Here is a 13320-nt window from a genome sequence, read left to right as displayed (position 1 = left end):
GTTGGCGGCCTTTACATGGGCGACCTGCGGGAGGACTGCTGGTCAAAGGGGCGCTTCGGGCTTCTCGGACCTGCCGCTAGCTTAAGTTCCAGCCCGTGCCTTCCCCGCAGCCTGTCTGTATTACAGATGTGATACCCTTTTCTTCTGAGTGTCTTTTCCTTCAATATGTCACAGCTGTAAACTTGCTGCTTGCCTTCTGCATGTTGTACGGTCAGGCTCGTTCTTAAAAAATAACAGTGAAAAGCATCATCGTTTCATTCATTGTCTCTTGATTATGTTTTGCTTCATTGAACATAAAGACTTTCTAAAAATCTTAAAAGTTTATCATCATTATAGCTTGTTGCAGTCCTTAAGTAGAAAAGAGTAAATACCACCTTTCTTGCTGTAAATACTATCTTTCTTTATATCGCTCTGAAAAAAGTGCTTCAGCAATGCAATATAAATGAGCAAAATCCAAACGACGTTGTGATCTCAGTGCTGGCTTGGGCTGTGAAGCTTTCTGGTGATGGTAAGGTGACTTTTTGAGGGAGCAATGGATGCTCAGGAATCAACGATGTGGATCCACTGTCTCGGTGGTGTGTTCCTGTAGCGAGAGGATCTGATGCAGCTTGCCTTAGTGATGTTCCTGGTGCTCTTTTCGTGGCTTACGTGCCCCTCTGCACTTGGAAATACTTATCTGGAGCTAAAAATGCAGATCTGATGGAAACGTGGCTAATTTCAGTATTGCCAGAAAAGTTTAGGCATTGCGAGTTGGCTTTTGAGGAGCAGGGAAGAAGTCGTGCTCTTGCCTGACTGCATGTTATGCTGGAGATGTAATGGGAATCATCTTATCGCTCCTCCTTATTTCCCATTTAGGAGGACATGGCTGCTCACGTGGGAGCATCCCGAACGCCTCAGGAGGTGATGGAACACTATGTGAGCATGTATATCCATGGCAACCTGGGAAAAGCCTGCATCCCTGACACTATTCCCAACAGAGTAACGGATCACACGTGTCCCAGCGGCGGCCCGCTTTCTCCTAGCTTGACCACGCCACTCCCACCGTTGGATATATCGGTGGCTGAGCAGCAGCAGCTGGGATACATGCCGCTTCGGGATGACTACGAGATCGAATACGATCAAGATGCGGAGACGCTGATCAGTGGCCTTTCGGTGAACTATGACGATGATGATGTGGAAATAGAGTTAAAAAGAGCTCACGTAGACATGTATGTAAGGAAACTGAAGGAGAGGCAACGGCGGAAGAATATCGCACGAGACTATAACTTGGTACCAGCCTTCCTGGGGAAGGATAAAAAGGACAAGGAGAAAACTCCTAAACGGAAGATCACAAAAGAAGAGAAGGAGTTGAGGCTGAAACTGAGGCCTCTGTACCAGTTCATGTCTTGTAAGGAGTTTGAAGACTTCTTTGAGAACATGCACAAGGAGAGGATACTTCGAGCAAAGATTCGGGAGCTGCAGCGGTATCGTCGAAATGGAATCACCAAAATGGAAGAGTCGGCAGAATACGAGGCAGCCAGGCATAAACGGGAAAAGAGGAAGGAGAACAAAAATATAGCTAGTTCCAAGAGAGGGAAAGAAGACGGTAAAGAGGGTGAATTTGCTGCCATTGAAAACCTGCCTGGCTTTGAACTCTTATCGGACCGGGAAAAGGTGCTCTGCAGCTCTCTAAATTTGAGTCCTGCACGTTATGTGACTGTAAAAACTATAATCATTAAAGACCATCTCCAAAAAAGACAAGGAATTCCTTCAAAGAGTCGCCTTCCCAGTTACTTGGATAAGGTACTGAAGAAAAGGATTTTAAACTTTCTCACAGAAAGTGGTTGGATATCCAGGGATGCTTCATGAAACTCAGCTGATGTGAAAAAACACAGCAGAGGCCGGTTATAGCTTCAAGGACTCCGTTATTTTTTTTCCTTCCCTCCCCAAAGATACAGAAATTATGTCACTTAAAAACAAACAAAAAAAGCAAAAATATAAACCCCCACAGTATTCATGATCCATGGTTTAAATAGACTTTTGCTTTGGATCATGGAAAATACTTAATTGTGAAACTTCTACATTGGATTTCACTGCTTTTGGTACATAATTAGAACAGATTTCTTTTATGTGAACTTATTCAAGTCCAGTAGTCCTGGAGTGCTTTACTCCTTACTGCTGGACAAATTAATATTGGTGTAATCCTTGCTTGTGTTTTTGAAGGGTGGAGATGGTTTCCAGCAAATGAAACTTTCTTCTCCCTCTTTTTTTTTTTTTTTTTGCGTAATGCTGGCAGCAAAGTGAAGCTTACAAAAGTCCTGAGCTCAGGAGCGTGCTGAGCAGGGATTTTTGTGACCATCGCTAAGGTTTCAGAACATTCTCCTTAATAACTACAGCCAAGGTGCTGGGAGAGCAGGGTGAGAGTTTCTGTCGAGAATATGGCAGAGTAACAGGGAGTGGAAGGAAAGGGATGAGGTAGGTGAGATGTCTTCAGGTACTTGTGCTGCGGAAAAGGTTCTTGAAGAGCTACTTTCACACCCAGCTGGTCCAGATACAGCTTTGACCTGCGTTTTTGCTGAAACAGACCCCACTGAAGCTTTGATGTTAACTAATTAGTCACAAAGTTGCAGGAGGAGTACCTGGCAGCTGTGGTGCTCTGTTCCACAGAAGGGGTCAGCACTACTGTGAAGTGGCTCATTTGGGCCAGAAATGGGGTTTGGGAAAAGAGGCAGCGAGTTGTCTTGCAGGGGTGGGGAGCCCCAGGCAGCAAAATCACCATTTCTTCTTGTGGGGGGAGCCCACTCCTCCTCCTTTGGTATCTGTAACTTCTGAGCTTGTATGGGCTGAGGAGGTGAAGCTGCCTCCTTCTGATGACTTTGGGAGGGACAGGGAAAGGGAGTGAGATGCTCAAACAGAGAGCGATCACTGAGACTGGTTTTAAAAAACAAAAATGAGAAGTGATACAGATTAGATCAAAATGCACAGCTAATGTGGTCCTAAAGTACGGAGCCGTAAATCAAGCCATTGCAGGGTTCTAATTGCACATAACTTGAAACGTACCGGACTAAACACCTTGACTGACATGGTATAACTGTGAGTGCAGCCCACTGCAGTGAGAACAGCGCACCTTGAGAGCTAACTCGTCACAACTCTCATGACTACAGTCTCAACTGGGTGGTTGCGACAGGCACCAGCTGACGACGTAACACAGCACCTAACACATCCACAGTACTGTTTCAGTAAGATCTACAGATTAAGGGAAAGATGTTGAAGGAGGACTAGAAAAGGATCTTTATACTCACTTCATCCTTAAATTCCCATGCTGGTATTTAATCAAATGAATAAAAATTGGTGGTTGCCACGTGGAAGACAGCACAGCATTACATGTGCTTAAGCCTCTCTACTGGTGTCCAAAGCAGGAAGCTGTGATCTGAGGCCAGTTGGGCAAGTCTTCTGGAGTGCAGGTGTGCCAAAACATGGAACTTGACTGGCTTCCAAACAAGTGCAAGCACTGGAAGCGTCATCTTGGTGTGATGCTTTGGGCTGTAGTCAGTGAGGATACCATGAAATCTTAAAACAGTATTGATTCTGCAACTTGGCAGAGGTATACTGATCAGAACTGGGTTTTAGTTAATATATCCAGCATTACCAAAATAGTGTTACCAGTGAGTTCAGAATAAAAGGGGTACAATTACAAAGCCAGCATTTCTAAGGAAGAAAAAACCAAAACTCTAGTGCCTTTTTCTTTTGAGCTTGTGATGTTATGTCCCTTCAGAAAAGGTAAGGGCTATGTCCTCTCGGATGTAACGCTTTGTTTGGCTTACCTGCAAGTAAGTGGCTTGTTGTGGAGTACTTGAGACAAAACTGTCTCTCCTTGGCCGCAGTGGAACTAACTGCAATGTGCTGAGTAGCTTGAAGAACCACTTCCACCCTATATGCACGTACAAACAGCACACAAGTTCATAAGGTATAAACCCTTGGTTGTTTTCTCTGTCCTACTCCTGTGGAAAGGAAGCTCAGTCTTTCTTTCTAGGATTCTAATTATGCAATTTGGTTCTTCCTGTAACTTGTAACCTAACTGCCATAACATACCATTACCGATAGTGTTCTGGAGCCTCAACTCTGCATGTAGCTGAGAGTTTAAAAGAATTGGGTTGGGTTTTTTTTAATTATTATTTTCTCAAATCTGTGATTTTTATATTTCTACACTGTTTTGGCACATCTAAGTTTAACTGAAGCAATAGTCTGCCCATCTGAACAATAACTTAAAAAATAATCTAGGCACCAATGAGTCATTTTAAATGTTGAAGTGAATTCTGCATTTACACTTTGTAGTTTCTTAATTCCTCAGCCCCTCCAAAATGTTTCTTTGGTGCTAGACGTAACTTATTGAACATCAAAATGAATGTAAAATAAAGTATTTTTAATGTAAGAAATATGGATATCAATATTTATTTTATACTTGCAAGCAAATTCAAGGTGGTAAATGTTTGCTTTAGCAAATACTAGTCCCTTGGAAAGGGCTTCCCTAGAAGCAATGTCTCATTGTCAGCTATGCTTTTAATTTTAAAGGTGACTTGCACTAGAGGATGCTGCTGTTCCATATTTTCAGATGGAACTGATTTAGTATAAGCATTCCTTTGTAATGAGCTGCTGTTTTTTTGTCTGTTTGTTTGTAAGTTGAGATGCAGTTATGTTAATCCAGCAACTTACTAGAGCTACGCTGCTTCTCTTCTGTGGTGAAGGGGCTGAGAAAAAAAACATGGCAAAGAGCTCTTCAACTTGTATCTTCTGTAGATCTGGAAGTGCTTCCTGTACTGTACGAATAACCTCGCCTTCATGTTGCTAATGAAAAAGTGTTTTATATGCTTAATGCTCTTGACTTTTCTAATTAAAGATATTACTAATGATAGTATCTGTCCTAACAGCATTGATGTAAGCCTATGAAAGAGTGACACTCCATAAGCTGTTCAAAATACTGATCTGCTACTGATAGAGGCAGCAATAAGTCTGTTTTAATTCTGTGTGTTTACTTCAATCAGTCCAGTCCCAGTGATGTTTTACAGTAGTATTTGCTCACTAGGTAACAAGGAAGCATTCATCTCCATTCTGTGTGTGCTACCCAGTGCAGAAGGGCTTGTTTAGAGTATTCTGGATGCAGACCCTCCTGCCCTATGTTCTGTTGCAGTCCCAGCAAGCATTAAAAACAGCGTTAGTAGGTTTGCACGCATCTTTGACCATAATCTGCCTTGTACATCACACAGACTAAGCACTCTGCCATTATTCTCTTGTGTGGCGGCTGCATCAAATTTCTTTGCAACTTTAAGGGATTTCATCAGTCCTTCTGGTTTACTATCTCTTCTTGCAAAATGGTTTTGCATGTGCCCCAGTTGCTCTTAGGTGATGACACGTTAAATACTGTGAAGGAAGGTACCTGGTGAGCATGTTCAGCTCATCAGCTGCTTCCTTAAAGGGAATGTTGCACTCATTTGAATAGTGTACTGGTGTAGCTGTGCCAGACACACAAATGCCTGTGCTGAAATCATGTAAAAGCTAACTGATGTTATGCACACTCAGCATTTTACTAGGTTTTTGCATTGTATATTGGTAAATAAACTTGTATTAAAGTTTCTTTCCATTATTGATTTAATGGTAACGTAGCTTGCGTAATGAGGGAAATGGCTTAAGTCTTTGCAATAACAAATGGAGATGCATTTTACCTAAATGGGTGAAGAAGTGGTCTTTGTGAAATAGCTAAACCAGAGATACTGGTGGTAGCTTTGTTGGCTGCTCTTATGCTTAAATTCCAGAACCACCTCCCTCTGTTCTTTGATTTCTTCAGTGCTTCCTACTGTTGTACGGCAGAGTGCACAGGTCGTTTGAGCTCTCAGTAAACACTGAAGCTCTCCAGGCTGAAAGCTTCTCTGAAAGGGCAGACAGAGGAAAAGGAACCACTTAAATGAGATTATAGTTATCATCTTTAAAGATACTAGTTTGCGTCTTGTGCTATCATTTAACAGTAACTTGTGTTTAGGAACACCCTGAATGAAGTAATGTAGTCCAAAAAAGACAGTTTGTGTGAGGCCCTGGGAAGACCATTAACAAAATCTTAATCTGCTAAGATTTGTTTTAAATGCTCTACCGAAAAAAAATATGTATAAATGAAGTTGTTATGAGATTTAGTTTAGATCCAGAGGGGTTGGGAGAGGGCTGAACAACACATGACAGTTGTTTAAAAGGTACATAAATTGACCCTTGTCCCTTTACGGTGTAGTAGTTGAACACAGATTCCAATCAACGTGCAAGAAAACTGTTCAATCCTATTTCACTCAGCTACAGCGTGCTCTAGCCCAGATGGAAGGAAGTTACTTCCAAATTCAAGTATGGGGAATCCCTTTTTTTCCCCTGTAGTTTTACACTCAATCTTTCCCCTTTCATCCCTGTACTTGATTAATTAAAAAAAATGAACGCTGTAGTTGTCTTACACACAAAAAAAGTTAGGCTCCCTCCCCTGCCCAGTCACAGCACTGATTTTCTTTCTTAGAATTGAGAAAGAATGAAAGAATCCTTAAACACAACTAATCCCCAAACAGTAGTATGCACTTAGGTTGTTCCTAGTTAACTGTCTGATTCCCATGAGGCAAACCAGCACTGGAAAAAAGTCTCAAGGAGCAAGTAATGACTTCTCACCATGAGGTCTAGTGTTCAGTAAGCTGTTGGCAACTCTGCATCTGAACCAAACAAAAATAATCAATACTTGACCTTAAGGTAAGAAGCTCCTTAATCCAAGACAACCAGAAACAAGGGTGAAAAATTCAGAAGTACTTACTGTTTAACAGGTCCTAATAACATGCAGAAGTTTGAACTTTCTGTCCTGTGTGTTAAATGTATGGGCTTTGAGGATACAAGAGGACAGATGCTTTGTCAGTTGTGTAATTTGCCAAGTTCCATCCACTCCTATCCAGGGGACCAGCCAAATGCAGGACAAAACATTCAGTTAATCATGTATTGTATTTTAGCCCGATTCTGCAGGATTGGGAGCAGCAGCTGGAGTTAGACATGGCAAGTGCTGCGTATGGGAAAAGTTGTGTTGCAACTTAAGATCCAAGCTGAGTAAATGCAAGAAATGAAGATGAAACTAAGTTCACGTTTTTGTTTGAGCCACTTACATGCAATTATTTATGTAATTCTAAAACACAGTATATACCAAACTCTCAGCTACTCGCTTCTTTGGGAATTCTGGCTTTCAGCAGGGTTGTAACTACAGTTTGCATAACAAACTGATTGTAAAGCTTGGAAGTTACAAGACTATCAAAATTGTTTAAACCAATTTATACAATATTAAATTAAAAATCCAGAGATAGGATAAATTCTATTGGTTCTTCAATGCCATACAAGTATTAGATGGTTTTCTTGAGTCAATATTACTACAGAATAAAAAGGGTTGGACAATTACAAAAGATATCTACTCTTCATTGCCTTTTATTTACAGTCAGAATTCACAAATGTTTCAATTTCAGTTGTTGAGAGATTATTTCTGAATAGACAAAAAAGGGCATTTATCACATCTGTGTGTAAAAGCTGATGGATGCTTGCAGAAAACAGGTTATTTGTACTACTTCACCCACTTCTGCAATGTTGGACTCTACAAAACAAAAGGAAGTGTTTGAACCATTATTTGAATTTTCAATCAACACATCGTGATAAATGTGAGACTGGAAAATTCTTGTGAGCATTTCATTCTTTTCAATTTAGTGCACCTTCTGTAACAACAGTTGTAAAATGCTATCTAATATCTAAAGCATTAGAGGGCTTAATGGCTCTTGTATTTCACACTTAAGAAGAGAGCTTATGAACAGTGATGTTGAAGGCCACTAAGCAGGAGAATTTCATCGGTTGCTTCATTTTCACTAGAAGACCTCAGCCAATTTATTTAAACCTCTCAGGGGGCAGAGGAATGAGGAAAGCATGGTGTAAGAGAAAAACCATCCAGCTGTTTAATAGTTGTATGGCATTTTAAATTCTCAGATTAAGCAGCTAAGCGTCTTTCACAACACCCACCAAGGCAGGCCGCAGTGTACGCCCGTGCAGCTTATAGCCAATCTTGGATACTAATGCAATAGTGCCAGGCTCCTTCCCTTCCATGGGAGCATGGAACAGTGCTTCGTGTTCGTAGGGATCGAACTTGGCTCCGACAGGATTCAGTCTGAGCAGGCCATGTTTTTTAAACACTTTTTGAATCTGTACTTCTGTCATAACAAGACCTTCATATAAGCTCTTCAGGTGAGGATTTTCATCCTTAATTTCTTCTTTTGGAACACTTTCTGTTGCTTTCTCCAAAATGTCTGCAACTTCTAGTAAGTCCTTACAGAAGCTCTGAATCCCTAAAAGGAAATAAGAGAAGGGACTGGCATTAGTCCACTGAGAGAAACAAGCGTTAAAAAACCCCAACCAAACATAGCCGCAAAACCTCAGCAATAATCTGTACTCTTTTAGATTTTTAACAAGATCTGTGGTAGTGTAAACATTTGAGGTAAAATGTCCTTCCCAATTTTACTTGATGATACAGAACTATTATAGATACCTTGAAATCCACACCATCTCCTCTGGTTCTATGGAAAAATTGTATTTCAATTTAATACTTAAAAGACCTAAAGCTATGCTGATGGCCTGACATTAACACTTAAAATTCTAACTGAAGTTACCAAAACCTTCAGATGGCTTAATGTAGTTTCGTCATGTCTCTCATCCTGGGATTCTCCTAAAGTTCAAAGCATTATGTTGCCCTATTCCTACCCTTTCTGATGCGCTAAAGATATTAGCAGAAGAAAAATCATATAGTCAGAGTGATGAGGAGTCCAAGAGATGAACAGGGATTCTTCTTTGAACAAAAAGAACTCACACCTTTCCTTCCCAATACAAACCACTTTCACATCAGACGCTGTGCCTTGTAAAGACCAAGCAATTCCTAAGCTAATGATAGTCCATGTCCTCATGTCCTGAAGGTGTTCTCTGACTCACACTAAAAGAATCTGGACTAATCTCACTTAAGGCAAACTGTCTCTAGAGATGACGAAAAATCAAAAAGATTCAGCAGAATAACACATTTCTACATAGAGGTAAGCCAATGACAATTCTCGCTTACATTTTAGATGTTTTTCTTCCTTACCAAGAAGCAATATGAGCATTACCAGAGGCCAAGTCTTTGGTTTAAACAAAAAAAACCCTACAGAAGCACCTTGCAAAATCTGTAGGGATCAGCTAGTTCTCAGGAAAGGGTCACTTTAAAAACTGCACAACTCTGTGGAGTTCTTTATAGAGCTCTTCATAGAACAGTAACTAACAGTGACCAAGTAGTTCCAAAAAGATGAACAAATGAAACAAGGTTTTAAATTAAACCTAGAACTATGGTTAGGGTTGAAGTGTCCCAAACACAGATTAACCTGTTGTCTAGTAATCTGGATCAAACCAAATAATCAAACTCTTCAGAAGGTGATATTTTGGTTTGCTCTTTTTTTTTTGTTTTGCTTGTCATCTCTGCAGATACCTGGGACTGCTTCTCTGTGAATTTATGCAAATCTCAGAAATTAGTTTCTCCTCCTTCAACAGCAAAAGCAGTCATGTACAAATGATAAAACTTACACATGCAGATTACCTGTAATTTAGTTTTCACAATAAATTTTGTTTGAATGTTTATTTCTATTGTAGCATCTCAGACATGACTGAAAGCCCTTCTGCACGAAGTAGCATATTAGTGATACAATGCTTATTGAAAATCAACTCCAGGATGAAGCATTCAAACATCCATGAAAACAGTACAAGAATACTATGTAACTGAAAAATGCTTTTTCTTACAGTACACATTAACCGAAGACCCTGTATTCAGAAATTAAAACTTCTGCATTCAGAATTAAACTATACAGCTGTGTATAGTGTGTGGCAAAAACAGCCAACTCAGTTCTCAAGCCAGAGTGACAGTCAAACACCAAGATGATATAGCACTCTTCTGCTGCAGCATTTGCATACAATTTCTGTTTTACAGATTTGTGTTTGGACTGTCAAAAAGCTAAATCAGTTGTCAGTAGCCTGGCTCTTGAAGAAAGATATGTTTCTAGCACTCCTCGTAGCCAGTGACCCTACATTCCTACCACTGAAAAGAATCCACCCACCTAAATGTATTATTTCTAATTGAAAGATATGGCCTTCAACAGAACAGAAAAGTTATTCAAATATAAAAGGCCAAAAAATAAAAATAAATAATAAAAAAAACCCAAACCCCCCCAAAATAACCAAACCCCAAATAAACACCAAGAACAAAAAAACCCAAGCCAGGAAGAAAGCTAGTGTTCCATGCTCTTGGTTCAGGTTTTTGCAGTCAGTTCCAAGACCAAAGTGCGCGAAAAAGGCAAACTTCAGGAAATCAGACACCAAACTTAAAAAAAAAAAAAAAAATCAAGTTGTTGGCTTTAGCAGTTTAAGTCTTGCCCTTGTTTAACGAGATGATTACAGTTCTGATGCAAAGTGAGGAACCGTTCAAACCTCTCTGCCTCAAATACAATTTTTAACCAAGTAGTCAGAATCACTGGGAAGTACAACTTGTCAAAACTGTGGGCCAGTCAGCTCAATTTGCTGAGGCTTTGCATTTCCTGGGTCTTATGAGTATACACAAAAGGAGCCTCCACTGACCATATAACTTTGCCTCTTCTACCAGTTTCTGGCTTCTTTGCCTCACGTTTTCTGCATCTGCCAAGGCACGCTTGTACTTGTCCTAAAAAAGAAAAACCAGTAACAGAAAACATTTCATTCCAGGTGGTTGGATAGTTGACAATAATTCAAAACAGCATATTCAGTATAAAACAGCATTTTAAACAGTTACATAGCCTAAACCCACCATCTAATGAATAATCTGAAGACAATGTGCCAATTATCACAGCATCCTTCCTACCAAGGCAGATGTTTGCTTCACTTTAGTGCAGACAGAAGTGAGGGAAAGGAAATAAGAGTGGTTTCCAGACTCAGTATTTGTCAACAGATTAGCTGGAAGAAAATTTTAACTCTACGGATATATCAAGTTGTATGAATCAAAAATTTCTGTTTTTTCTGATGTGTGTTCGCAGAAAACCTTCATCAGTCATAAGGTATTTTGACACTATGGCAAATGAGATTCAACCCAGTTATGACTGTCAAACCATCTCTTCTCTCTCCATACATACCACAGAGCATCCTCCAGTTACTTCGAACTTTATACACTATGAAGTCTTTCTCTGTTGTTCAGGTTAAGTTTTGGTCCATTCCTAGCCGTATGGCTAGCAGCAGATGTACTAAGAATGAAATTCAGTGAAACTCAGGCACTTCAGGTTGAGTGCTTCACCACCTAACCCAGAACTCCATGCTCAGCTTCCACTCTAAATATGCTTGACCTTCACATGCTAGTGAAGAATCTAAAAACAGAATAAAAATAGTCAACGAGTTGACTGAAGGGCCATGTTAGGTAGCCAATAGCAAATGCTGTCAACAGAGATGCTAAATGACATCTCGGCTTTGTCCTTCAGTGCTTTGGGAAGGGCAATAGAAAGGAAACTCAATGCACTTGTGATCCGTAGGTGCTGCTTCTATAGAAGGTTCTGAGCTACCTCTCAAAGTCTCAAATGCTCTAGAAAGACATTTTATAAAAAGCACTCATCCAGAAGAAAAACACCTTTGTTTAATCCACACCTTCTACCTCTCAGGGCATTCTTCACCCTCTGCTGAAGTCACACACAGGAAAGAATGCAAGATACGTTAGGCCAGTCAGAGAGAACATGACGCTTCAGCCTTGTGTTTGAAGGGCTCTCCAACAGAGAAGGTTTGAAACTTCCACTTCTGAAGTATGTAATAAGTACACTATTATACAAAATCTAAGCATCATTCACCCTGACCTTTGAAAAATCAGCAGCTGTTTTCAGAAAGCCTACTCTTAGCATACACAAGTATACACATCAAAGACACACTCAACCCCTTCCACGGGCTTCCAAAGATTATTTCTCCAGTGAGCAAAACCTAAGCAAACTGAAGTCAGCAAAACTCAGTAACAAATTTTCAGACTGGAGAAGGTCCAATTCCACCCAGAAATCAGAAACTATTCAAAAAGTCTTAATTTTGGACCAGGGATGCATCTCAGGTCTTGTAGTACATCTACGCTTAAGTTTAAAGAAATTATCAATTTGCAGGTTTTCATTCAACAACTAAACAGCAGTCACATGACTGTATCAAGATTGCTCACTGAGAACTCATAATGGACATTCTTAGGTATGCAGTTTGTACAGTATGCAATCTGATGACCAAAAGACACTTACAGTAACTTCTTTTAGTTGTTCTTCCAGTTTGGCCTTTTCTTCAGTTAACATTTTTTCAGCAGAGCTGGGTTCAACCTTCTGCTCATTTTGGCTCTGATTCTGGTCCTCTTCCAAGTTCTGGCCAGTATTTTTCTGTTGTGTTGCTACACAAAGCAGTCGTGGAGAAGTCCTAAAGCAAAAACATTTGGAGATATTAATAAGTTGTTTAATTTGTAAGATATTAGCATTTTCTGGACATACTGGGCACTTTATTTGACACATCAATGTCCATCAAAATTCTCACATTAAAGCACAAATGAATACAACAATTCTAGGTCTGTGAAAACTGTTTGCAGAACCTTTCATCAGAAGTAACTGAAGTTAGCCCATCTAAACTGTTGCAAAAAATAACTTTACTGCAAGATAACAACCACTGAGCAGCAGCTTCTAAGTGTCCATTATATTCAGTTTCTAAAGTCGTAGCACTTTTAAAGGCAATATGAGCTGGTTTTCAGTACAGTACTCTTATCAGGAAGCAAACCTAGTTTATGTGATGCAATCGCCTCCAACAGTCTCCCAGAACACACACCAACGAGAGCAATGGTTGGCCGCCAATTGCTACGGAGCAACAGAAAAGTGCCTTCTGTATCACTGCTGTATCTCATTGCGATATCCCAAATATCACGTCAAGAAGGGGCCAGTCTCCACGAAGATGACTATTTATCTATTCTTAACATTTCTCAGGCTGAACTAGCTGAGCTACCTGAGCAAAGCTGTTCACGGACGAGGCGGGTGAATCCGTGCCGCAATGACAAAAGGCCTCGGATCCCTGCACACCACATCCACACCTCGGGCCTGGAGGCCTTCAGATTCAAGACCGGGCCAGGAAGGCCCCGCAAGGCCTGGCCGGGCCACTCTCCCAGGGGAGGATCAGGAAAGCCAGCTAAGGGCGGCGGGGGATGGGGGGCCGGCACCAGCCCGTCCCGGCTGTAAGAAGGGGGTCCCCGGCGGAGGGGCGGCGGGCCCG

At 40.7% G+C, this 13320-nt stretch overlaps 2 protein-coding genes across 2 annotated transcripts in view; one reads left to right on the top strand and one right to left on the bottom strand.

The window, feature by feature from the left end:
- The window catches only part of TADA2B (transcriptional adaptor 2B), a 3813-nt gene extending 1965 nt beyond the window's left edge, over positions 1-1848 (top strand). Inside the window, exon 2 of the mRNA XM_009890552.1 lies at positions 856-1848. Within this exon, the coding sequence (XP_009888854.1) occupies positions 856-1848 (993 nt within the window). The remainder of the gene's footprint in view (positions 1-855) is intronic.
- Positions 1849-7133: 5285 nt separating this feature from the next.
- GRPEL1 (GrpE-like 1, mitochondrial (E. coli)) overlaps positions 7134-13320 on the bottom strand; it is a 110464-nt gene continuing 104277 nt past the window's right edge. Inside the window, exons 2-4 of the mRNA XM_009890551.1 lie at positions 12315-12483; positions 10666-10747; positions 7134-8363 (exon numbers count right to left, since the gene is read on the bottom strand). Coding sequence (XP_009888853.1) covers positions 8017-8363; positions 10666-10747; positions 12315-12483 — 598 coding nt within the window. The 3' untranslated portion in view covers positions 7134-8016. The remainder of the gene's footprint in view (positions 8364-10665; positions 10748-12314; positions 12484-13320) is intronic.

Source organism: Charadrius vociferus, unplaced genomic scaffold (assembly GCF_000708025.1).
Source record: "Charadrius vociferus isolate BGI_N301 unplaced genomic scaffold, ASM70802v2 scaffold88, whole genome shotgun sequence".
Classification (NCBI taxonomy): Eukaryota; Metazoa; Chordata; class Aves; order Charadriiformes; family Charadriidae; genus Charadrius; species Charadrius vociferus.
The sequence above is the reverse complement of the archived record's forward strand: the minus strand, read 5'-3'. Positions and strand labels throughout refer to the sequence as shown.